Below are 27,391 nucleotides of genomic sequence, written 5' to 3'. Positions count from 1 at the left end.
GACTGATGGCTGGAATGGAAGCTCCAAGGGCTGTCACTCGGTATCTCTTGCTCAGGCTGGTCTGGTGCTCTGTGCACGTAGTTAAAGTGCACTCTTTCTGTAGTAAAAGGGAACTCTTTGAATTTGCCAGGTGGAACCTAAAAGAAACAGGCCAGTGTGAGGAAATGATGCAGGGTTGGGAATGTTCAAGAAGAAAAGCAGTGGGGGAGGGCAGAGCTCAGTGGCAGAGGACCTGCTTAGTGGGCATGAGGCCTGGGTTCAGTCCTCAGTGCCTCTGTTAAAAAGTAAATAAATAAAAACTTAATTATCACCCTCCCCCCAAAAATTAAAGAGCATTTTTTTACATCACAAAAGAAGAAAAGCAGCCAACGATGGGATGCTAAAGGGAGAAGCCATGGGATGCTAAAGGGAGAAGCCGCTGGGGCTTCAGGCATCGAGGGAGCGAGTCCACCCGCCCTGCCCTGTCCTGCTGCGCAGGTGAGAGCGCTGTGCTGGTGAAGGGGGTCCTTTCACCAGGGCCTTGTCTTACGGGCTCTTTCTGGGTACCCCCAAAGGCTGAAGAGGAGCAGAAACTCAGGAAGGTGTGCAGCATTCAGCCTGGAAAACCGAAATGGTGTGTGGGATCTGCGGCCATTTGGGTGTCAGCCATTGCTGTGAGTCTTCTTCATGTTTGTTTGTGCCCCACTGTCAACTATGTCTTTTTTTGGTGGGGGGAGGGAGGTAATTAGGTTTATTTACTTATTTTTTTAACGGAGGCACGGGGGATAACTGTCATTCTTGAACTTCTCTGCCCTTGGTGACGCCCTACCCACTGGCTGGAATCCTTACACCGACCTCCACTTTGGTCTGGATCAGCCTACGGGGGGCTGTGTCTTGGGTTACGGTGCCAGTTCCTGGAGGCCAGGCGGCAAGGCCACGACACTGATCCTGTCCGCTTGTGCTTAGTTTGAACCAGCCCTTGGTTCCCACTGGGTAAATCCAGAAGGGTTTGTGCCCTAAAAGAAAAGGATAACAAATTATAAACCATCAAAAAATTGGAAGTCATGAGATTGTATGGGAAATAAATACATAAGTAAGCGGAGGACACGAATATACAAATAGGTGAGACCCTTACTATAGAAAGCTCAGTGCCAACCAGTTAAGGGGAGGGAGCTGAAAAACTAGCATTTTGTAATCACAGTGGAGACTGAATCAGGCAAGAGTCATCCACTGATGTAAATAAAATCTTGGGGTAAATTGTCAAGGAGCATCTTTGTGTGGTTTTTCAAGTGTCACCAACACATTGCTTATGAGTTATATAGCAGATTCCTGTTTCCACTTGAACAAATTAGCAAAAACTTAGTTCTTGAAAAAAACACGAATTTACCAGGCCACAAGTCTGAAATAAGTCTTCCAGGGCTCAGGTCAGGGTGTTGGCAGGGCTGGTTCCTTCTGGAGGCTCTAGGGGAGAATCTGTTTCTTGCCTTTTCTAGTTTCTAGAGGCATTCTTTGGCGTCTGGGCCCTTCAGTCTCACAGTCGGCAGCATAGCACCTTCAGATCTCTTTCTCTTGTCACGTTACCTTCTCTTTCTGACTCTCTCTGCATCCCTGTCAAGGCAAAGTCCCTTTTGCAACATAAGGTAACATAAATTTCTTGGATTAGGATGTCAGCATCTGTAGGGGTCATTATTCAGCTTACCACGTGTTGCTTCTGTGGAGAAATGGAACAACACTTTGACAAAGTGATGAAAATCAACCAGGGTCCGTAGCCACCTGTGCAGTGCTAGGCTGAGGCTGTTACCTGAATGAGCATGAGGGAACATTAGACCCAAAATGAGAAACATACTATTTTTAAAAGGTCTGTATTCTTTGAAAGTACTAATGTCAAAAAAAAGGCTGTGAAGAGGTTTCCAGATTAAAGGAGGCTAAAGAGACAAGACAACTAAATGCAGTATCTGACCCCACACTGGCTCCCATATTGGAGGACAGATCCTTTAAAGGGCATTATTGCATAGAAAAACAAATTGCTATATGCATGGTAGTTTTGATAAAGTACTGTATCAATATTAGCAAGTTCTTATTGCAGCTTTTCTCTACGCTTGGAACTATTTCCAAGTAAAACGTTAAACAGTAAGAAAAAATAAGGGAGGAATTCTCATGGCACAGTTGGGCTCGCCTCTGCCTGTGGGACATGAGAGCAAGATTTGTGGACATAGGATCAGAAACCTAAGAGTAATGAGGCTCAAGGGGCCAGGGAAGTGCCCGCATGAGCACATGCTGCTTTTAAGATCTAGTTTAGGACACAATAAGTGTGATGCTCCTGAGGCAGCAGCAGTTCTCTTGGCTAAATGATATCTTGTGGGCTTTCTGATGGCCACACAAAGAAAAAACCATACCTGTGAGGTCTCCCACCGGAGATCCCTAAGGCCAAGGGCAGTGGTGTGCCGGCGGTCGTATTGTCTACCGTGGGTCCGTCTAAATGGAGATGCTGGTGAGAATGGAGGACGATGTGGCTGTTGGCTCCCTGTCTGCACTCGAGTTCTTGCGGGTCCCACTGACTTAGAGACAAAAGGCCCCCTGGCAAAGATCTTGCTCCAAAGACCCCCCACTGTTTCTTTGCTGTTAAATGTTCCTGAGCTTCTGCTAAGACACTGCAGGGCTGAAGGGTTTTCTGTTTTTCTTTCCCCGTGTATATGGCAGAAGAGGAGAATGCAGAGTGAGAGTTGGTCTGAAGCCTTCTTTTTACTTACGGCAAAAAGCCCTGTTTTGTAACATGTTAAATTTGAAAACGGGGTCACGTTAAAAAGCTATTCAATTAGTTTTAGGAGAAAACTTGCTGAAGGCTTAAAAGATTCATCTGGAACAGTAGTTGTCCTGCTATTTAGAAATAGGAATAGAAAAACTAGGGCAGTGCTTCTCAAACTTGAGTGCGTATAAGGAGTACCAGAGGGTCTCCTTAAAATACAGTCTGATTCAGGAGGTCTGGGGCAGGGTCCGGAGTCTGCATTTCTCACAGTCTAATCAGCAGATGCTGCCGGTCTGCGGACCACACTTTGAGCGTCTCTGGGCTAGAAGGCTGGTAAGAGGAAGGTCAGGTAGGTGGCTTTGCAGAAAAAAACCACAGAAAGCCATTGCATGAACCACTGGGAACTGAAATGTTTTTAAATATCAGCATTGTTACAGGTGGCCTGAGAGCAATAGGTGTTGCCACAGTAATTGCTACAGTGAGTTCCTGTTTGACTTCCGAGGGTTAGGGTTGTTCTCATGTATTTTGTTACAAAGGCAATTAGATAAACCATCTAGGGCTCGATTTTAACCTCTCAGTACTCCCCAAAGGGCATTTATACCCCCAGCATTTGAAAAATTACAAAACTGGCAGTGGATGGAGGCCAATTAGTGGAGACCCTGTGCAGACAGTAAGTTGTCCTCATAATTCTGAAAGCATGTTTACCCGGTTCAGTGTGCAGACATTGCCCTGACAGCTAGGAGGTTCTGAACACAAGGATAAAGGATTCTCCTTTTTATTCAACTAAACATTCAACTTCCTGAAGCCTGGATTGTGCTTTGATTTTATGGGTTTAGGTAAGTTTGTTTATTTTTGTGGAGAGTAGAACCAGAACAAATTTTAATTCGTGCTTGGGTCTTTTGCAAGTTTATTCAAAATACAAAGAAGAATAAGGAGGAAGGAGTAGAGGTCACATGATTCAGTCCTGACGTTGTATTAGAACAGCTCTCAGTAGCATATCTTGGCCACTTTTGCCGCAGCCTCTGCTTAGAGGGTCCTAGAAGACAGTGTTGGGTATTCAGGGCAATGTGTAGAGCAAAGAACACGTGGGCGGCCTCTTATGCAGCAAAGAAAAATAAGCAGAAAACACCGGCCCAGAGCAACAGGACACTGTGAGAGCTGCTGGAAATAGAAGCATGAAGGCGAGTCAGTGTAGATGTACTAAGATAAAGGCTATGAAGAAAGTACACATGTGTCATTTAAGGGAGGAGTAGAGATGAAGGTGATTTACTGCAAGTGCTTTAAACATTTATGAGAAGATAGCAACACCTAATATGGTTGACCCTTGAATAACCCTGGGGTTAGGGGTGCTGACCTCCCACACAGTTGAAAATCCAAGTATGACTTTACACTCCGCCCTCAGTATCTGCAGCTCCACATCCTCGGATTCAGCTAACCCTGGTGGATAATGTGGTATTTACCACTGAAAAAATTCTGCTGGTAAGTGGACCCAGGGAGTTCAAAGATGTTGTTCCAGAGTCAGCTGTTCTATTTCTCTGCTCTACAGCTATCTAGAGATAAACTCTTAGGTTTTCCATTAACCTAAAGGCCATCAGGCCCATCCAGTCTTATTTCTCCCCCACCAGAAAGACATCTGGGATGGTGTTATGGGTTGAATTGTGTCCCCCACAAAAGATGTTGAAGTCCTAACCTTCAGTACTTGTAAATGTGGCCTTATTTGGAAATAGGGTCTTTGCAGATGATCAGGATGAGGTCATTAGGGTAGGCCCTTATCCAAATGACTGGTATCCTTATAAAAGGGAAATTTGGACCTAGAAACACGTATGATGTGAAGACACAGGGAGAACACCATTCTACAGGCCAAGGAATGCCTAAGGAGAAAGGCATGGAACCAGTTCTCCCCACTGCCCTCAGAAGGAACCGAACCTGCCAAGCTCTTAATTTCTGACATCTGGCCTCTAGAACTGTGAGACAGTACATTGTTTAGGTCACCCAGTTTGTAGTACTTTGTTACGTTAGCCCTGGGAAACTAATACAGATGGTCTTCAAAATATGGCAGATGGAGGAGGGCTTATGTATTAGTCAGCTATTACTGCAATAACAGTGCATAACAAGCAAACTTGAAATTTCAACAGCTTACAGCAGCAAGTGTGGATTTCTCTCTAACCCATCTGTGGGTTGGCTAGGGTTCAGCTGATCTAGCCTGGGCTCTGCTGTCAGCTGTGAGTTGAGTCAAGTCTATTCCACCTGTCTCTCCTCCTCCTTGGACCAGTACCTACCTGAGACATGTTCTGGTGAAAGACGGAAGTGCAGGAGGGCAAGCACGATGATGCAGGCAACTTTTCCACCTCTGTACCACATCTGTCACTGTCCCATTGGTCAAAGCACATTGCATGGCCAAGGCCAAGGCTGAGAGGCAAGGAAGTCTGCTCTGTCAACCCCAAAGCCATGACCACGAAATGAATGACAAGGGAGTGAAAAATTGAGAACAGTAACTCAATCTACCATATTTGACTTCTGAATGTAACGTAAAATCCAAGGAGTGGTAATGCCCCCTGTTCAGAATTCATGGTGTTGAAGGAAAGGGGAAAATGTCTTATTCAGCCATAGCACAGATGGTCCACCTTGACTCTGACAAACATGTGAAGACTGAATCTTACAGCTCTGGACGGCACTTTGAGGGAAGCAGGCAACAGATGACCTCTTATTAGCAAAGAGATAGTAAAATCTTTGAAGGAAATAACCAAAAGCACTAACAGGTACATCATGAGTAAAATAATACCATGAATTTCACAGACACCCTACATTGGTGTGAGGTGCCAAAGTCTGTGGCTTCCTGGAAGGAACATTGTTCTGGAAACTTAGGAAAGGTGCCATTTGGTGAACATATTTTCTTAGTAATTAGGGAGCCCGAAACACAAGACTGAATTGTATTTGCTCCTTGGACATGGAAGTCACGAGTTCCAAGCATTCTTCTCTCCACTCCTTACTTTTAGTAACATCAAGACTGGCTTGAGAGGAATGGGAGAAAATTTTTGCAAGTGAAACCGACAAAGGCTTGATCTCCAGAATATATAAGCAGCTCATACGACTCAATAAGAAAAAAATAAACAACCCAATCCAAAAATGGGCAGAAGACCTAAACAAGCAATTCTCCAAAGAAGACATACAAATGATCAAAAAGCACATGAAAAAATGCTCAATATCACTAATTGTCAGAGAAATGCAAATCAAAACTACAGTGAGGTATCACCTCACACCAGTCAGAATGGCCGTCATTCAAAAATCCACAAATGACAAATGCTGGAGAGGCTGTGGAGAAAGGGGAACCCTCCTACACTGCTGGTGGGAATGCAGTTTGGTGCAGCCACTATGGAAAACAGTGTGGAGATTCCTCAAAAGACTAGGAATAGACTTACCCTATGACCCAGGAATCCCACTCCTGGGCTTGTATCCAGAAGGAAATCTACTTCAGGATGACACCTGCACCCCAATGTTCATAGCAGCACTATTTACAATAGCCAAAACATGGAAACAGCCTAAATGTCCATCAACAGGTGACTGGATAAAGAAGAGGTGGTATATTTATACAATGGAATACTACTCAGCCATAAAAACCGACAACATAATGCCATTTGCAGCAACATGGATGCCCCTGGAGAATGTCGTTCTAAGTGAAGTAAGCCAGAAAGAGAAAGAAAAATACCATATGAGATTGCTGATATGTGGAATCTAAAAAACAAAAACAAACAAACAAACAAAAACAAAGCGTAAATAAAGGACAGAAATAGACTCACAGACAGAGAATACAGACTTGTGGTTACCAGGGGGGTGGAGGGTGGGGAGGGATAGACTGGGATTTCAAAATTGTAGAATAGATAAACAAGATTACACTGTATAGCACAGGGAAATATACACAAAATGTTATGGTAACTCACAGAGAAAAAAATGTGACAATGAGTGTGTATATGTCCATGAATGACTGAAAAATTGTGCTGAACACTGGAATTTGACACAACATTGTAAAATGATTATAAATCAATGAAAAATGTTAAAAAAAAAAAAAAAAAAGACTGGCTTGAGAAACCACCCTGAATTTCCAAAGAGAAAGTCAGTAGTGCTTCACACGTATTAAGTGTTGTTACAGTTTACTCATCACATTTAGGACAAGCAGTGCCGACTCCTGCAAAAACAATTTACTCATGGGATATGCAGGATGTAAAAGTGGGCCCAGACCACTGGATTCATTCGTATCCTGGCTCTAGGGCCTTGGCCCTCTGTACATCTGTACAATAGGGATGATAATGGCTCCTCTGTCTTACTCCTTTGGGCTGCCATAATAATACCATAGACTGGGTGGCTTATAAATAGAAATTTCTTTCTCATACTTCAAGGGTCTGGGAAGTCCAAGATGTTACACCAGCAGATTTGGCATCTGACAGCTGTCTTCTTTCTGGGCCCTCAATGGCAGATGGGTCAAGGGGGCTCTCTAGAGTCTCTTTTCTAAGGGCACTAATCCTATTCATGCGGGCTTCACCCTCATGACCTCGTCACCTCCTAGGGGCCCCACCTGCCAATATGGTCTCATCGGGGGTTAGGATTTCAACATACAAACTTGGTGGCCACGTAAACATTCAATTTGTAGCAACCTCCTTCTGGATCGTGTCAGGATCAAATGAAAAAAATCTATGCTTAGAGCTGTGCCTGGCAGAGTAAATGCTCAAATGTTAACTTTTTTTTTTTTAACATTTTTTATTGATTTATAATCATTTTACAATGTTGTGTCAAATTCCAGTGTTCAGCATCAAATGTTAACTCTTATTATTTACCAGCAAGTATCAGCTTTCAACAATGAGTTATACAAAATCAGAATTTATACTAATGCAGTCAAACGTCCTGCTGTGTTAAGCTACTGCTGCTTTTAAAAGAAATTAAGTGGTGGAATCTTCCCACATGTTTGCTTCTCCAGGCTTCAACTTTTTTAGATGTCACCAAATTGCTTCTAAACTGGGATACCAGTTATGATCAGGGCATGAGAGTTGAAGTTGCTGCATTGCTAACACTGGGCCTTGTTAGACTTTGAAATGTTTGCCAATCTGGAGGTGTGAAATGGTAATTTCTTGTGGTTTAAATTTTTATTCAGCTGATTATTAATGAGGTTGGGCCCATTTTTATAAGTTCATTGGTCAGCCAATGTTCCTCTTTGGAAAAATGCCTGTCTTCTGTCCATTTGGCTTTTGGGCTTTTATTTTCTTATTGATATACTGTATTTACATCTTCAGGATAATAGTCCTGTGCTGCTTATATAGTTACAAGTATCTACTCCCAATCTACGCTTGTGAAATCTTTTTAAGATGCACTTCGTTTTTTTTTGTTTTTTTTTTTTTTAATTTTTTGGTGGGAGGTAATTAGATTTTTATTTATTTTAATGGAGGTACTGGGGATTGAACCCAGGACCTTGCGCATGCTAGGCACACACTCTACCACTGATCTATACCCACCCCCTGCACATTGTTTTAATTACATTTTATACTCATCAGGAGACTAGTTTTGGCTATGCTTTGTCTTTTCATTTATTAATGATATTTTTGATGCACAGGAATTTTTTATTTTAATGTAGTCAGATTTGTCAGTCTGCTTCCTTTATGATTTCTGTTTATTGTGTTTTATTTTAGAAACCTTTCCCTGGCCTGATTTTCACACACACACACAGACACAATTCCTGCCCCCCCGCCCAGTATTTTACACTTGTGCTTTTCATAACTAGGTCTGTCTTTTTTTTTTTTAACTTTTTTTATTGATTTATAATCATTTTACAATGTTGTGTCAAATTCCAGTGTAGAGCACAATTTTTCAGTTATACATGAACATGTATATATTCATTGTCACATTTTTTTCTCCATGGGCTACCATAAGATCTTGTGTATATTTCCCTGTGCTATACAGTATAATCTTGTTTATCTATTCTACAATTTTGAAATCCCAGTCTGTCTCTTCATAGCTAGGTCTTTCATGATCTGGCATTTCATGATCCCACTCCTTTTTTTGGTAGGCTGTGAGGAGGATTTTTTGTCTTTGTTTTTGGTGTGCTATGAATTGTGAGGGTATTTATTTCCGTGGTGATCATCACTTGTCCCAATACCCTTGATCAAATTGTCCATTCATTCCCCAATGATTTGAAATGCATTTGTTGTCCTACATTAAGTTATTCATTTATTCATGGGCCTGTTTCTGGGTCTAACGGTGTTTTTGGACTTTGAGAAAGTGATAGTTGGGGCTATGCCAAAAATGTTCTTTAAAAAGATACACAGATGGCCATAGAATGCCAATGGATTATATTTTATTCTAGAATATTACAGAAAGGAAAAATATGTTGATCACAGTCTAGATGAAATTTTTCCTGATGGCCCACTATATAATTTATTTTTAAACATTAAATTTAAACATTTAACAGCTAAGTTATGTACGATTGGTTCTCATAGGCTAACTAACTGCATTGTAACAAATTACCGAAGGTGCTCTGAATAAAATATTTTACCAAATGTGGTAGTTATACCTGAGATTATTAAGTTTGTGGACAAAACACTTCAGCATATGAAATCCACCAAAAAAAAATAATAGTAAAACTGTATCTTGGGAACAATTCAGATGCTAGTAAAATGTACTAAGCCAGGACCCACCTTAACAAAGAAACATGACTTGGTTAGTAATGATCACAAAATTCTGCTTAGCTGAGCACAAAACCCACATGGTTATCTGTCTTTATTCATGCTTTATAACCCTTCTATTCCCCAAAGTGATCAGAGGCCTCGCACAGTGTTAAGACACTTAGAAGAGGAGAGCTGAACGGAGAGGAGAGGAAAGGCGTCAGCTGCTATATTGTGTTGGTTACTTATTCCAGTGCCAGAGTGATTCCCTTTGAAGCATTTCCAGAATCTGATGTCTTTTCAATTTCACCTCTAAAAAATAACCTTGGATTAAGTGCAACGTTGTACAGTTTCTCAAATCATAGCCAAAGCTAGTCTCCTGATGGTTGTAAAATGTAATTAAAACAAAGTGCATCTTAAAAAAGATCTCACAAGGGCATGCCTCGTCAGTCCTGTCTTTGCCACTAAGTTCTGGGAGTTCTCTGTATGTCATTCCCTATCTGGTGGGATTTGAATGAAATCAACCAGGATCTTCTATCTAGACTTTCTAATTTTTAGAGTCTACACTTCAGGGGTCGTGCACTGGGTTCATTCACTTCTGTGGGGAACTGATTCTGATATTCTTTATGCCAGAATAAGTCTCAACACTACATAGTTCATGAAGGCCACAAGGTGATCATGTGTTTCTTCAATGACATTACAGATGCTTCCATGTGTCAGGCCCTGGCAAGGTACCAAGCAAACCAAGATGACTGCAGGCCCTCAGAAATGTCCCCCAGTCTACTTGGGGGACTAACTCATAGACATAAAATAATGGGCTGGTGTCTCATGATCCTGCATGGTGTGCTCCATGGACATTTGAAACAGTGCAAGTAACAATCTAAAATGGCCAACGAGGGACAGAGGAAGGAGGGAGGGAGTCTTTTTCAGCACTGGAGCGGAAACTCTGATGGTTAGGTGGACGATACAGTGAAGGGTTAGCTGTATATTTTCCAGGTTTCTGTTTTTTTTTCTTCCTTCATCATTTCAGATAGAAATGTTTAAGGGAAACAGCAGGGAAGGGCTGCCAGGAACATAGCAATTTGGTTTACCGAGATCATTATATTTAGTACTTTAATGTCTAGCTTTTGAGGTGGGGGTGAGGGGTGTTGAATTTAAGAAAAAGTAAACAGTTGTTCTTAATTATACCATGCCACAGGACGTGGTGTGCCAGCTTCTAACAAAAATAATCCAGCCTTTTCACCATTACAGGAACATCAGTGATTCAACGGGATCGATTGTCTGAGTAGTTACGATTGGGGGTTATTTCAGTTAAATAATGCTAAGCCTTTGAGATGAGCAGTAAACTCCAAATGGAATTCATGGCTAATAATATCAGTGAGGCAGTCTGTTGTGTAATGTAGTATTTATCACCTCCTTAGGAAGACAAATGGTCTTTACTGTTTGGATAATGTATTAGATTTTTAAAATTCATATATCACCTGATGAATTGTATACAATACTAATATGACAAAATGTTCCTGGAATTCGACACTTTGAAGAACATTGTCTCCTTAAACAAATGAACTTGTGTGGATTATTTAAGAACGCCTGGGATCTTTTCCTTTTGGTTTGAGCTGTCACAGCCCTTAGTTGCAGTGGAGCTCATCCCCAACACCTGAGGTCTGTATTTCTCTTTTAAAAAACTTCTCATAGTTTAAATCTATTTGGATAGGTTGAATGTGAAAGGCTTTAAATTGTAAGCTGTGCGACTAGGGCTACAGTTTTGCCCTGAGAAGTGGTCAAGGAGGATCCTGCCCTGGGGCCTGGGTTCAGGAGGGCTTCACTCAGGCTCTCCTCCAGCCGTGCCCCTCACCACCAGGGAGGGGTCCGAGGTGCCAAGGGGATGTGCCTGTGTCCCTCCCAGAACACAGTTTGTATTCCTAAGACTGGAAACTTCCTGTTCAACTGCTCAGCGCCCACTTCCAGGGCTCCTGGGGGTCTCTTTCTCAGTTTAACAAACCACAGCCTGTTGGAAGACTGCCCACTGCCTACTGCCCACGCTGAGGGGCTGCTGGTGGTGGGGGTGTGAGTGGAGAAAAGGGGATGCTGACATGGTTTTGCATGGAACTTCACAGAGTCTGAGAACTTTGAATTGGAACCTGGCCTTCCAGGTGGGTAAGAAGTGTATTTACAAATTAGGGGGTTAGAGTGTGTTTAGCAGTTTATAAGCATGGTTTCCAGCTTGAGATGATATGTGGATAGACCTGCATTGGTACTCTGTTCTCACCATGTAAAAATGAGCTTGAGGAACTGTATTGTAATTTTTTAAAAATATGAACAGTAAGTACTCGTGTTTGGAAAGATAATGGCAAATATTATGTTGTGTCAAACGGAGCTCCTTTTAGAGTACAAACCTTTCAAATGCATTATGAAAGTGAAAAGAATCAGTTGAAATCTGAAAATCTTAGTTCCCTTCCTCCATTTTTAGAAGATACCCTATTTAATGTGCACCCATCCTTTTTCTTCTTCTTCTTTTCCAATGAGTATTCTATTGACAGAAATTCTAGAGAACAGGGCTGTGTCTTCATTTGATTAAAAAAAAAAAAAAAACAGGCTCTGTGCACCCAGAGAGCACTTGATATTAAGAAATCCAATGGCGAGTTATGGTAGAAGAGATGTGAACAAGTTACGTCGGCCACTATCTTGAAAGAAATGATCTCTTTTGTCCTTGATCATGTCTAGTAACTTCAGAGAAAGGGTCCGTTATTGCTCCTCTCAATTCCTTGCTCTTTTTCTGGCTGCAAAATCACATTCCAAACCTAGCCTTTCAGGCTGACTTCTGTCATCTCATTGGGATTTCAGCTGCATTCATCCTGCAGTGTTAAATGCTTTCTTCCTCCAGTCCCAGGGGTAAAAAAAGTATCCAGATTGTGATCTCAGCCAAGCAGCTCAAAGATGAGAGGAAGCAGACAGGTATATATTCACACTTTACTACCAATTGGGAACACACCCAACTAGGATTGGAGGACGACCGAGTCTGTGGTGAAGAGACCAGAGAAGAGGGGACGTTGTTTAATTTGCGTTTCCTCAGTGACTAATGAGTTTGAGCATCTCTTTGTATGTTTATTGGTCACTTGGATAACTTCTTTTTGAAGTGTCTTTTCAAGTCTTTGGTCCACTTTTTCCATTAGGTGACCTGTTTTACTGCTTTGTACATGTTCTTTCTGTATTCCGGATATGAAGGACAGGCACCATTTTGATAAACCCTTTGGGCAGAGAGAAAACCATTAGGATTGGCTTTGGCAGATTTAATCTCTGCATCTGGTGTTGGAGAAGAGTGGGAGTTGATGTGACTTGAAGATCACGGATGAGGAAGGGAGCCACCAGGCTCATGTTCTGTTGGTAAGCAAGTGTGTGGCTATGCTGAGTCTTAAAATAATGAAATAATTCTATGCTGCTTAGAAAGTAGCTGCTCCCCTAGCCCTCAATCCCTTCCATTGCATTGGCCCTCTCCCCTTCCCTTCTCCTCTTCTCTCCCTTCCCCTTCCCTCCCCTCTCCTCCACTCCCTTCCTCTTACCCCTCCTTTTCCTTTCTTTTCTATCCCATTCCTCCTCTCCTCTAGCAAATTTGCACCGAATACCTCCCACGGGCATAGACAGCCCTGAATGAGAATTTAAAAAAAATAGAAAGCATGTACAGGTATATCTATGGGTAACAAAACATACGACGTAGTGCTGGCGGCGAGTGCTTAGCTGAGCTACTCCATGGCGCTGCGCTTTTGTTTGGCCAGGCAGCCTGTGGGGGCCTGAAACTGACAGCCACCCCTCGTGCAGGCATGCGCCCTAGGTAACAGCCCGCACTCTGCACAAGCAAATGGGAGTTCCTGATGCAACTGCCCCTCCAAGGGCAGCCCTTGCGATGAACAGTCTCCCCGCCTCCCAGGGCCGGCCCCTGGTGCGCCCCTTAGATAAGACCCTTGTGGAGCTTACCAGCCCTGCTCCTTTTGGATGGAATTGACCACTCTGGCCTTAGCTCAGTAACTCCAGAGCACTCCACCTGAGGGTCCTAAGAAAGGTACGTGCACCAGGTCCTGCCTCTCTGCATTCACCTCCCCAGGTGGCCCCTCGAGGTGTGCCGTGCACGTCCTCCAGGACCTGTGAGGAATAAACTCCGTTTCCATTTCTCTTGCAGTCTTTTGTTGAACCAGGCTCACCATCTGGCACCCTGAGCTCCACTTCACAAGTGTGAATTTAACATAGTTGTAACCGCCTTGCCACAGCAGGGGTCCCTGAGACTAGTCCCAGTACCCTGGTCAGTACCATGCCATACTGATTGTTAAATATATAAATATTTATTGTTTGGGGGGGGATTAGGTTTCTTAATTTATTATTATTACATTTTTTTTATGGAGGTACTGGGGATTGAACCTAGGACCTCATGCATACTAAGCATGCACTCGACCATTGAGCTGTACCCTCCCCTCTAAATATATATAAAATTTATTTTATTTTATTATTTTTTTAATGGAGGTGCTGGGGATTGAACCCAGGACCTTGTGTATGCTAAGCATGCATTCAACCACTGAGCTATTACCCTACCCACATTTTAAAAATACTTTATTGGCTTTTTTTTTTTTTGGTTAAATATTTTGAATGTCATCCCTGGTTTCACTACATACGTTTAATGTTTAGATTTGTTAGGTCTTGAGTTTACCTTGCTACGCTATAGTCAATAGTTTCTCTAAGCCAGTGGTTCTTAAAATGTGGTCCTCAGGCCAGTGGTGTTAGCATCACCTGGGAGTTTTTTAGAAATGCAAATTTCCGACCAACCCAGACCTACTGGATCAGACACCCGAGGGTTAGAACCCAGTGGTCTGTGTTTAACCAGCCCTCTCGAAGATTCTGGTGCCTGACCACTCACATTTGAGATCACTTTTCTATATGCCCCTTCCCTTCATAAACATCTGCATAAGCCATCCTTGAACAGTTGGCTGTGACTTCTGTAGGTTAGTAGTCTAACTGAGGGGTCAGGGTGGGTCTGATCAGTTTGAGGATGTAGCCTGTAAGCACTAGCTTACAGGAATAGTTATTACATTCTAATAGAAGTATGCTTTGGAAAAGAGCTTATGGGTTTTGCAGCTGGTAATTGTGTTTTTTATTTTATGAGTTTTTGACATCTTGAGGCCTTTTGGACCCAGGGAGGGACTGCCCCTCCAAGGGTTGCTAATTCCTAGAGAGAATGAGTGACTTGCCTTCCACAGTGCCTCTGAAATGCAGACCAACCAATCCCAAGTCCATGTCCCGCACCTGCGTCCTTTTATCAGGCTCGGGCAGTCCAGGACACTATCCCCCCTGCCCTAATCACCCCAGGGCCAGGTACTGGACAACTAGAGACCACTCTTATAGACCAGAGCCTGCTGACATGATTCCGATCCTAAGCCTGCCCAGTTGCTTACCCTGCCTTGCCCACTTCTCTTGAAAACTACAATGAAAGCTTTTGCCTGTACTTTCCCCTCACTCCTTCTGCCACCTGACCATCCCTGGTGCTTCCCATGTGGCCCTGTGTGACATGGCGTGCCCCTGCCTCTTGAAAACTGTGAGCAATGAACCCTTCTTTCAAAGCCTGTCCCTCTGTCATCATATCTGTTTAAAACATGGCAAAAGATTCTTATCATAGAACTGCTGTAAGGATTGGTGATAATACACTAAGGGGAGGCCATACTGAAGGCATAGTAGCTGTCTGGCCCAGGCGGTGAGAAAACTCGGGGGTAGAATTCCCCTCTAGGCTCAGAAGTAAACAAGTACAATTGTGGATAGATAACCTTTCAAATGTTTACATCTTTCTTAATGCTTAGTACTAGCAGAAGCAACTTGGGAGATATTTTATGTATTGCTATTTTTGTCTCCAAACTGAAAAAACTTTTTCCCCCCCATATTAAATGATGGCTGCTGTTCCTGTTAAGGAGATAAAACCTGATAATTAGTCTTTTCAACAAGAGAATTAGAGGAAGCATAGTTTATCGCTTTTTCTCTGTTCAGGTGTAATTTTGACATGCTATACCTACCTCTGCTAATTACCTGAGGTAGATAAACAAATTTATCAAGTAACATGGCACAGAGAAAAGGGGGTTGAATTTGAAACTCATCAGGCCTTAAGACAAATACCTGCTCTGTGACCTTGGCCAAATCACTTAACAGCGCCAAACTTCAGTATCCTCATCTGTATAAGGAGAGAGAACACCTAGCTAAGAAAGATATTTGAACAGATCAGATATAGTGTAAGTGATGAGTCTCATTAGTGGAAGGGCCGAGACTCGAACCCTCCAGAGGCTGAAAGACCAGTCAACAGGTAACAGAGCCCCACCACAGCTCCCAGCTCTGACTTGTCAGCGTTTAGCGTCTCTCTCCATTGCTTCCCTTCACTCTCTCTGTCCTTCTTCCAGGGGACGGATGAATACATTTTTCAGGATTTGAATCATTTCCTTCTTTCTTACTGAAATTGTGGCCCATGTGGGATTTTATTGCCAGAAACAGAAGCCCCCGAACATCCAAGTAATGACCAGATGCACTCGTGTCTAGCACAAAGGCTCGCCTTCAGTTGTCCCCCCTGTCCTGGAGTTGGGCTGAGGTGGCAGGATTCACTTGTTTTGGATCAGTCATCTCACTGATGAGTCCTGCAGGTGGAGACGTACATGCCCAGGCAGGCCCCATCTCGAGGCTGGGTTTGACCTGTCCAGAACCCTTCCCTTTTTTTCCCACAAGCTATCCATTCTTGCAGGTCCTCCTTCTGGAAGTCTTCCCAACAAATCTACCACCCAGGGATTTCTCTTTCTCTGGACACTTACTGGCTTTTAGTATTTCACTAAGTGGCCAAGGGCTTTGCATAGTTTCCTGTCCAAGCCCAGTTCACCAGTCCCGCATCTCAGGCACAGAGCTTCTTCGTCTTCCCTCAGGCCTTGCACAGGGCCAGGCATCCGAGCAAAGTTCAAGAAGCTTTTGTTGACTCATTCATTGAGTCCAGTCAAGGTTCATGATTGTCCTGGAGCTTCTTAATTGAAACAGTTGAGTGGGTGCACAACAGACTGAATAGGCTTATGTGCCCAGTGACTTTTCACATAACTTTTTACAGCTCTTGAAAAAGTATTTAAAAATTTTCGACAACCCCTCCCCTCTTTATACCACAATAATGACTTTTCACCTCAAAACACACTAAATAATATGCTGTAGTTTGAATATTGCAGTTTCAGGCAAAGACATGTGGATGAATTTCCCTGACACACCAGCTTGTATTTAGAGAACATTGAATGGAATGATTTTGAGAAGCAGGTCGAGTGTGGATGAACGTTTTGCTTCATGTCTGTGGGATGAAGAGGCAGCATCTTGTATTGCTTGTTAGTCCAGGGGTTGGTGAACTTCTGTAAAGGGCCAGAGGGAAAATATTCTAAGTTTTGCATAATATCTGTATCAGGAGACTACTCAACTTTGACTTCGGAGCCTGAAAGCAATCATAGATCATACATAAACAAATGGACATGACTTTGTTCTAATAAAACTTTATTTATAAAAACAGGCAGTGGGCCACATGCCCTCGTTTGCAGATGTGTGCTTTTGTCCTTTGTGAGTGCTCGTTATTTCTCTGTACTTGGAACTTCTTTATTTGGCTCTAAAAGGGTTTTTCTGTGTTAAATGACTTTGTTTTTAAGTGCAGTTTGAGTGCAAAATAATCATCATCTCCCAAAAGGTTGAAAAATTAATGCAGAAAATGGCAGAGAATGAAGAATGTGCCTGATGATGAATGACTCACCTGCAGCCTTTTTTCTGCCAAGCCCCACCCACTCTCAAGTCTTCCTTTAGTCCTTTGGTGAGTAAAACAAACCTTCATTAGATTATATGATATCAACAAACTGTATTTATTTTCAGCATCTTAAAATAGACTATTTTCACTGTTCAGTTACTACTTTTTTCTGTCTGCATTTGCATATCTTAGTTTGGGATAGAATGCATCATAATTTCCTATTAATTCATGGAAGTATTTTTTGGTTTAATGGCTTTTCACTTAGCAGTTGAGTATTCAGGAATGAATTCATGTGGTTAAGTGATGGATAGGTGTACTTCAGAGTAAGACCCAATTGCCCTCACCTCTGGGGAAACCGCCAGTTAAAGGTGGGTGAAGGTGACTCCAGCGGGCAACTCATGGTCACCACTGCATAGCAATCTGGACCGGGAAAGGTGTGAGGAGATGTGGAGAAGGAAGGAAAGAGGGAAGAAGCGGGCCCTGGTGTCATGCTTATGTGGATGTCGTCTCCCTTGTGCACAGGGAGACGTGCTGTGTCTGGCAGATGCTCTTTGCTATCTTTCCATTTCCTGGTTTTCCTCTGTCACCTGAGGCCAGGCCTGGGGTCGCAGTGTTCTCAGGGGTAAAACAGAGATAGAAATACCTTTGCTAGCAAGTATGTAGGTTTACCAGGAGGTTAAAATAGGATATGAAAGTGCTATACCCATGTGAAGTATCACTATCGTTTAAGCATTTAGAAGGAATTAGGAGGCTGACAGACCCCAGACACTAGCATCTGAGGGTCGTGAAGCTGCCGTTTAGGAGTCAGTGGCTGGGGCTAACTCGTATAATGTTCATTTCTCAGCTTTCTCCCTTCACTGTTATGGGCCACAAACTGTAGGTGATGGGGCTGCAGCACTGAATTTGATGGACATGATTCCTGACCTCATGGAGCTCACAGTCTAAGTATTACAGAGTCAAGTCCAAAAACTCCTGGGAGGATCCCATCCTAGGAGCCAAAGGCCTGCTGGGCTGTGTTATGGAACAATCACCAAATAACATCAGCAGCTAATAAGTGTCCTACGGGACACCATGACGTCGTAGTTTGGACACAGGCTATGCTTTTCTGACTTGGGGGCAATATGAAATGAGCAGAAAGTGAAGTAGGGTGGGTTACAGGGCCACGTCATACTGGACTCATCAGTGTCCCTGAGCTTTGGTGTGACCACCACCCTCCCACCCCCGGGCCTCCGGCGGAAGTTTTGCATGAGAAAAGTGCTCTGCTGGTTTCTAGAGGAGCCAGAGCCTCCAGCTCCACTCCTACTGTCCTATGACCTCCAGCAAAACAAAAACAGGGAGGTGGTAATTGTTTTGTGAATTAGTATCTGTAGGATTGGATAATAAAGTCTATTTCATTTCAACAGCATTGCAATATTGGTTGCCCTGCCCCATGGAGAGAGCAGATTTTCATAATTAAATCATTAATATAATCAAAGAAATCAAAGACCCAGTTATTAATCAGTCTTTTCGGTGAAACAAGTCACCTTTGAATTCATCATGGGGAATCTGCTGAAATCGGCGCTTGATAAAAACAAAAACATACTAACCAGTGGTGGGACTGGAGGACGAAATACATGGGTGCACTTTTCATCAAAACGTGCAGAGAAAAACCTTTTACTGTAACTTTTGTGGTTGCTAATGAGCTTAATTTGAACACTTCCCTGCCTTTTGTACAATTCTTAGCACCACAGAAAGGAAGTGCTTTTCCTTCTTCCTTAAAAAAAAGTTCCAGTCCAAACCATCAGCCTCTGTAGGTTGTCTTAATTGCTACTTTGCACTGCACTGGGCTGTGACTCTGATTTTTGGCACATGCTGTCATACACAAAGTTCCTAAAATAAAATGCTCCAGGATATCCCAGGAACTCTTAGAAGGCTTTAAAAAGGGACTCACACACTGAAAGAATATCTTTGATGAGGACAGTTCAGGCGAGCAGAATGATTATGGCAAAAGAATGATGTGATTCATTGATCTTGAAGTGGGTCCGGAGCATCCTTGCCACCTAACTTATCATGGTTTGGGGTATTTTGACGAGAATCCAGTTTTGATAAAGACAATTGTTTTTTCCTCCCCAAGTGACTATACATTTAAATCGCTAAAACATCTGTTCAGCAACCTAGTAAAACATGTATACTCGGAACGCCTGAGAGAAGAGGCTGCCAAACAATTGGTTGAGAGGGACTTTGCTGGGGGGAGAGCACCAAGATAAAGCAACCGCTGTTTGTTTTGTCTGGTCAGGGGGAAAGCCAAGGCAACCAATATTTTGGGTTTCTTTTCTTTCATTTGTGAAGAACTATTTGAGAAGGGGTGGCGAGAGGACATTTCCTGACGGGATCTTTTTTAACCTGTCTATTAGTAGAAGAGCACGAGAACCTTGGATGTCAACACCTAACAGGCTCTTGAGACCAGTCACCAAACCACAGAAAGCAACTTTCTTCTTGCCTGGCCTCTACATCTCTCTTGATGGAGGCAGAAACGGGGAGCAGCATGGAGAGTGGAAAGACGGCCAACAGAGGTACTCAAATCGCCCTGATCGTGTTCGTCGGTGGCACCCTGGTGCTGGGCACGGTCCTCTTTCTGGGTAAGTGGGGGCGCTGGAGGCCAGGGAACTGGGTGAGTGCAGTGACGTTTCCTTGTGCTTTATTCTGGCAGACCTTGTCAGGATGCAGGTGGAGGGCTGTTTGCTTGTGTTAGTAGGTGGTGCATCCTTAGTTTCTCTTGAGTGTGCAAATGAAAAGAAGCTGTTTCTTTAGGAGGGTAAATGAAGAAATACACCCAAGTACCAAATGCATAGTCCAGGATGTGAAGTGGGTATAAAGTGGCTTTGAGTGGCTGGAGGATCTGGTGGCACTGGGCAGACATGTTTTTTATGCATTACATTTAGCAAAAGGAGTATTTATGAATTCATAGTCAGATACTTTCATTTATTTTGTGAGGAAAGACTTTATATCGTGATCAGACCATGTTGGAATTTCTTTCCGTTTGATTTCTGTCAATGTTTGCCTGAGTCAGTCATGAAATTTAACTCACAAAACACAAAGTCTTTAAAAATGCACCTTTAATGATATTCAATTCATTTCTAATCCAGTGAGTCTGGTGGAATAAAAATTTAACTCTGCCTTTCTATTAGATTTAAAAATTAGTAGGAAGGAAAACAGAGGTTTTCCTCCCAAGATTTGAAAGGTATTGTGATTCATTTATTTTAATGAAGTACCTAGGGAGTATATATGATGATAAAAGCATATTCTTATGAGGAGAATGAAGTGTCTTAGAAAGGGGAGAGGGATGTTCTAAAATTTTGGGCATTTTGAACCCTTGACTATTCTCCTTTATTTTTCTCATCCAGCCCATACTATTTCATTAGCTTGAAAGTTATATAGGACCAAGCCCTGTACTTAGGAGATTCTTGGTGCAGTTTGAAATGCAGCAAGCCTGGAAACATACCTTGGCATGTACAGGACGCAGGAGGCTATGTTTATCTTGGCAGGGAAAAACCAGTAATTAAACTTTCAAAGAGTTCGGGCTGTGTGGTTGAAAACTCTGCTAAAACGAGCAAACCATCTTTCCATGTTTTCTGTGGCTGAAGATTTAGGAAATTAGATGGGTTTCTTGCTTTCTGGTACAGCTAAATCTCCTACTCCTGCAACTGGATTTGAGGCTTTCAAAAACTGTTGTGAGATTTCTTGGCACTTTGGGTTTAAGCAAGTGTCTTATCCTGAAATTCAAAACTGGAGGAAAAATACTATGGGCATGCCAAGGGACTACGTACTATGTGAGAAGTGACTACAAAGTTAGACTATTTGTGTTCTGCAAATACTTCCAAACTTAAAAATCCAAATGATTATTGTTGATGTAAAAATATGTGCTCTTTTTAATGATGTTACTGCTGCTTGAAACTTTTTCAAAATCCCACTGTTATGATTACATTCCGAGGCTGTAGGATACTAGGCAGAATATTCTTGAGGACAGCAAATCTTTGAGAGAAGATGATTCTTTGGGATCAGCTCTAAAGGTTTTAGAGCACAGTAAAATTCATCAAGTCAGGCAATACGGATAAGGAGGCCTGCATAAAATTGAAAAAGTAACTTTCCAGTGTGCCCAGTAACTTGACTCTCACCTCACATCTTTAAGAGGAGCTCTAACAGTACTAGACAATAAGGATGTGGCCTCTCTCTGCCTTTGCGACTCAAAGTGTGGTCCACAGACCAGCAGCATCAGCATCACTTGGGAGCCTGAGCTCCACCCAAGACCTACCAATTCAGAATCTGCATTGTCACAAGATCCGCAGGTGATTCATTTGCAAATTAAAGTTTGAGAAGCACTGCTTCAGGGGACCACGTCCATTTGGATGTATACATTCAGAGACATTTGCTTTAAAATAAATGCACACTCTCAAATTAAAAAATAAATGGTATTTTTGGCAAATGTCTCTGCACTATTTCTGACTCCCTCCCTTCCCTCCACCCCTTTTCACTGCCCAGTCCCACAGGCTCTGCTGCCCACCTCCACTGTGCACCTAGCAAAGTCCTTGTCTGCAAATCTCCTGAGACCTGCCAGGCAGTGCTCTTTATGACAATATTCTGGTTAAGGTCCTCTTCTCTTCCAAGAGCTTCCAGGTAAACTTCTGGTGTATTTTTCTGCCTATGCAAGTTCAGCCACATGATTGTAATTTCTAGCATTCCTTCCTACCACTTTTTTGTATTTCAGGCTCTGGAGTAATCTCTGTTTTTAAACTTCAGTGTTTTTACAGTAAACGTGATTGCTACTGGCCTTGGGGTGGTCTCAGAGAATGGACAGCACTAGGATTTAAGACGTCAGGCATACCAATACGCCTATAATCAATTTTTATTGTATTTCACTTTTTCTCTTAGATTTATTTTTTATTGAGGTAACATTGGTGTATAACATTATATAAATTTCACATGTACAATTATTTTTGGCTTTCTGGGCCATATTGTCTCTGTTGTGGGTACGCGACTGTGTTATAGCACAAAAGCAACCGCAGACAATAGATACACAAATAGGCTTGGCTGTATTCTGGTACACTTGGATTTCTGGACATTGAAATGTAGATTTCAGATCATTTTCACATGTCTTGAAACATTCTTACGGTCATTCCCATGCTCTCCACCTATAGATGACCGCACTGCATTCGGAGGTCATTTCTGCTGGTTATAGAGCAATCCAAAATAAGAAACCAAACTGCTCTTTAAGTTTTTTTAAAGTTCCTAACCAGTCAATAGTAATATTTTCATTTTTATATTAAAAATGTTTTCTTTGTTGTCACTGTTTCATTGACTTAAACCTTCACATTATCTGGGCTTGTTGACCCTTCTTCATTTGCAGGATCTTAAGATAATTACTCCTGGATATAATGCTCTTCCTTGAGGGATTGGGTTTGTCTGTGTCTCAATTAATTTAGCTTAAACTTTCCTTTAACTCATCATCAGGTAAAGATATTTTAGTTCTGCTTCACTAGAGGTTTTGGGTCAATAATTATTTTCCATGAAATAAATCTTTAAAACTTTTAAAAATGAGATATAACTTATATATAACATTATTATATTGGTTTCAGATGTACAACATAATGATTCGATATTTGTATATATTGTGAAAAGATCACCATAAGTCAAGTTAACATCCATCACCACACATACATATTTTTTTCTTGTGATAAGAACATTTAAGATCTATACTGTCTTATCAACTTCCAAATATATAATATAGTATTATTAACCATAGTCACCATGCTGTACATTATATCCGCATGACCTCTTTATTTTATAACTGGAAGTTTTGATCTTGAAAGGAATAAATTTAGATTAACCATTATATTATCTTTTTTCTAAAATAGAATAAGGCTACTATCAAGAAGGTATTGCCCAGAATCTTAAAACTATTATTATTTACAGTAAAGTTTGTTTTCTCATTATAAAAAAAAACCCCACATGCTCATTAAAGAACATTTGGTAAACATATAGAAGGAGACTGAAGGGAAACTTTACCCCATGGTTCCACGGCCAAGGCATATTGAAGTATTCCGTACTAATCTTTATGCTGCACATATATTTTTTCACCTTTTTAATTTTTTTGCTTTCTAAAGAAATCAAAATGTAACTTTACGCTAAGATACTTCTTTTCTTAAAAATAGGCCTGAGATGTTCCATAGGCAGTTTTCTTTAATCTCTAATGTAACACAGAAAAAAAGGCTGTTTGGAGGATGGCAACAGAGAAAAGAACAAAGGAAAAGCAGGCTCCTCTTAGAATGTGGGTTAATAAATAATACAAATTGCCACACTGGCAAGTGATGTACAGGTCTTCCATCTCCAGCAGAAATACAGGTACCCCCATGCTTTCTGATCCTGTTTCTCTGCTGAGGATACCATGAAAAGCCTTGGCCCCCCCTTCACCCACCACCATCCATCTCCCCATGGCCACATCTCCAAATGATTCCTTATTTCTGCTCCCAGAGTACAGCAATAATGAATCTCCACAATTTCCTTGGTTACCAAAAATACTTTTGAAATCTAAACTCACATCTGCTAACACCCAGGTGATACCTGAAGTTTACAAATAGGACACCCTTCTATACTTCTGCAGAAATCCATTTAGATGATATTACCAGCCAGATTGGGGGGAAATTGAGCCACCATCTTGCAGGGTTTTTGTTTGGTTTTGTTTTGGTGCAAGTAGTTGGAAGCTTGGTCCACAAAGCTGCATCTGTCTGGTAGCTAGACGGGGTTTGGTGGGAGGAGGGTGTGTGGGATATGGAGCAGGTAGATGACTGAATTATATATAGTATATTTTTAGTCTCCCCCCCTTTTATGGGCCGCATCTGTATAGATGGTTTAAATAAGATGCAGAACTTTAAATGCCACACCTGCTTGCTTTCACCTTCAACTCTATATTTGGTCCAAATGACATAGTCTGTGTCAATTTTCCCATCACTAAAATGAGAATGTAGTTATAAACAAAAAGAGTGAAATTATGAGACTTAAGCCACAGATAATCAAAGATAGAAGAGATTAGGGATCATTTAGCCCAGTGGTTCTCAAACTTGAGTGCATCAGAATGACCTGGAGGGCTTGTTAAAACACTGATGGCTGGGCCCCACCCAACAGTTTCTGATTCAGCAGGTCTGCGTTAGGGTTCATTTCTAATTAGCTCCCAGGTGATGTTGCTGCTGCTGCCCTGCCCCTGCCCCAGGGACGACCCCACTCTTAAGAAGCACTGGTCTAGTTGTGCCCACTTGTCGAGAGAACTAAGTTTGAAAACAACTGAGAGTCTCACCAAAGTTATTTAGCTAGTGACCAGAGTCTGGTTCTGTGATACTGAGCCAACTGGATTTTTGAATTCTGTGTGAACACTGAGAAGGATGAACTGATATCAAATGTGTCGCATATGTGCCTGACTACAGTGGGTTACCTGCTGGTGGTCTGCTGCGAGCTAGTCATTTCTTTATTTTGGCCTGTTTTTTTTTCAGTGAGTCAAGGTTTCTTAAGTCTCCAAGCTAAACCGGAGTACTGCCTGAAGCCAGAATGCATTGAAGCTGGTAAGTCAGTTTTCCATCCTGTGTCAAGTTATAATTATAGTACCTTGGGGAATGGAAGAGAAAACAGGTGGTATTTTTAGTATTCTGTTTGCTTGAGGTTTACCAAGTATGAAATGCAATTCTGATGAAATTTTAAGTTTACTTGCAAGTCTTGGTGTGAAGTCGTGGAATGTAAGTTTTCTTTTTTTTCTTGCAATAAAACAGCTGTGCAGCATTCCAAGTCATTAGAAGGAAATCAGGAAGGGGCTTGGAAGGCTGAATGGCTTCTCTTGAGACCTGAAGACAGAGATCATCAACCTTCCTATCACTTTAGCTGGATATAGATTCCTATTTATCTTAAGCAGTCTTTCTGTATCAGTGGGTCTCACTTGCCTGCATCTAAGCAGGGACCCTCTGTAAATCCACCCTTTCACTGTCACCTGGAATCCCTTTGGGTCTTTCATTACACATTACAAGTTAAATTTTTCCTAAAGTGACAGGCTGTGTATCAGTGGGTACCCCAAAGTGAAGATGAGTGGTTAAAGTTGCCTCAGTTTTGCCACCTCTATTAGATACCCTCCATAAACCAGGGTTAGGGCCAAGAGTTGCAAGACCTGGATTCCAGCCCCACCCCCATTTTTAAAGTGGCCAGGGACACTAGTGTGTTTTCCAAAGGGAAAGTGATAGGATAAGTTAAGCACACGGCCCTCTCACTTTCGTCTTGGCTTTAACAGAAGAGATTAATGAATTAATTCACCAAATATTTATTGCACTCCAGACACCGAGTTAAGTTTTAGAAATTCAGCAGTGAGACAGAATGGTCAGGTAAGGGAAGAAAGAGACAAACACACAAGGCAATTAATGCACAAGAAAAATATTAGCTGATAGTACATATTAGACAGAAAATTATTAAAATAGAATAATGTGGGGGCAAGTGATAGGATGGCGAGATTGAAAAGTCTAAAAAAATAATGATGTTGAATTGGCCCTTGAATAATGACGGGAATGCTGTGTGAAGATGGAGGAAAAGGCTTTCTGGGGTGGGGGGCTGGGGGAAGAACCCGGTAGAGGAAAGAGCTTGGTGGACTTGAGTAGGAAGAGCGTCTGGGTAAGGAGCAGAGTGCAGGTGATGAGGATCAGTGGGGAACCCAGGTGCCAGGGAGTTTGAGTCTTTCCTAAGTGTGTTCAGAAGACCCTGGAGGGTTTTCAGAGGCATTATCTTATTAGCATTTAAAAAGATCTCTATGGATAGCCAGACTCAGTGGGGTCTTTCTGGGTGGAGGACCGTCCACAGGGAGCAAGAATGGAAGAAGGTCGCTCAGGCAGGTGGTCACTTCCGTAAGCTAGGTGAGAGGTGATAGTGGTTTGAATTCAAGAGATGGGAAGCGAGACTGGAGGGTTTAGTAGGAGATAGAGAGCTTCCTGAAGGGTTGGATGTGGGCTGTGAGAAAAGGTGACGCTTAGATTTAGGCTTCTAGAAGCTAAAACCTGCCCAGGGTCATAGCTTGAATTAACGGCGGGCTGGGCTTCAAGTTCCCGTCTGGCTCCTCTCCAGCTGTGCCTTGGTGCTAGAGGCCATGCCAGGTGACTCTCTTTGACCCTGGTCCTGTCTTGCTTTTTCATCGTATTAGAACTACTAGTCTAGTGACTAGACAGCCATTTCAGCTTTTTGATCTTGTCCCTGAAAATGTGAGAAAGATGTGGGAATTCCCAGGCCCTTTGCTTTTCCCAGCTTGAGCAGCTAGCTGCCCTAGGGTTTTCTCCAGCGGAGCGAGGGTGATGTGGAGTCGGGTGTGGGACTATCAGAGGACAGGTCTTAGAGGTGATAGCACCTTGTGCTTTTGTTGTGGAATGCTTCTTGCAGATGTGTGAAACTGAAATTTTTGAGCTCAAATTTTCAATTTGCGTTGAGTCAACTTTTTTTTACACAGAGCCATGCATTTCATGAGTTTTGTGTTTTTATTAGAATCATAATAACGCCGAGTAAAATTTAAAGAATGACACTGATAATGTTGCCTCCTGCCAGCTAGCTTTTTGCCTTGCTGTCCTGTTTTTAATTTTCACCTTGGTGAATGGCTTTCTAATATTGAAAAGGATACTTTTGCTGTTTCTGTAGCGAATGGCTCACTAGGGCTAGTCTTCTTTCGTGCAGCGTGAGGCTCGCTGTGCGTGTGCGTGGGCGGTGCGTGCGTGGGCGGTGCGCCGCGTGCGTGCACGTGCGTGGGCGTTGCGCCGCGTGCGTGCACGTGCGTGGGCGGCGCGCTGCGTGCGAGCGCGGTGCCTCGTGCCGTGTGCTTGGTGCGCGGCTGATGTGTGCTTAGGCGCCGCGCTGCGTCTCTTCAGGATGAATTTCGGGAGAGGTATGTTCTGGACCTTTTCTGACCAGGTATCAATCCTTTCTGAGCAGGTGCCAATCTTTTCTGAGGTGCCTCATTCCTTTAACTCTTTCTTCCTTGTCTCTTGTTTCCATCTATCCTAGTCCCTCTTTCAGAATAAAAGGTGGAGAAAGAAAACAAAGAAACAAGGAAACAAGGGCATGCTAATGATAGTGGATAGCAGCAGACAGGCTGACTTGGGTTGGAAGCATGAGCTGGCCTCTTACAAGCCACATATCCTGGGCTAAATCCATAAAGCATCCTAAGCCTCAGTTTGACCGTCTGTAAAGTGGAAGTAA

The 27,391-nt window shown here is 42.5% G+C and overlaps 1 protein-coding gene across 1 annotated transcript in view; it reads left to right on the top strand.

The window, feature by feature from the left end:
- Positions 1-451: 451 nt before the first annotated feature.
- Positions 452-27,391, top strand: part of PHEX (phosphate regulating endopeptidase homolog X-linked) — a 186,894-nt gene continuing 159,954 nt past the window's right edge. Inside the window, exons 1-4 of the mRNA XM_006192807.2 lie at positions 452-653; positions 17,096-17,215; positions 19,543-19,767; positions 24,670-24,738. Of these exons, the coding sequence (XP_006192869.1) occupies positions 19,650-19,767; positions 24,670-24,738 (187 nt within the window). The 5' untranslated portion in view covers positions 452-653; positions 17,096-17,215; positions 19,543-19,649. The remainder of the gene's footprint in view (positions 654-17,095; positions 17,216-19,542; positions 19,768-24,669; positions 24,739-27,391) is intronic.

The sequence above is a fragment of the Camelus ferus genome, chromosome X, assembly GCF_009834535.1.
Source record: "Camelus ferus isolate YT-003-E chromosome X, BCGSAC_Cfer_1.0, whole genome shotgun sequence".
NCBI classification, from domain to species: domain Eukaryota; kingdom Metazoa; phylum Chordata; class Mammalia; order Artiodactyla; family Camelidae; genus Camelus; species Camelus ferus.
This window is presented reverse-complemented; position numbering and strand designations above follow the sequence as displayed.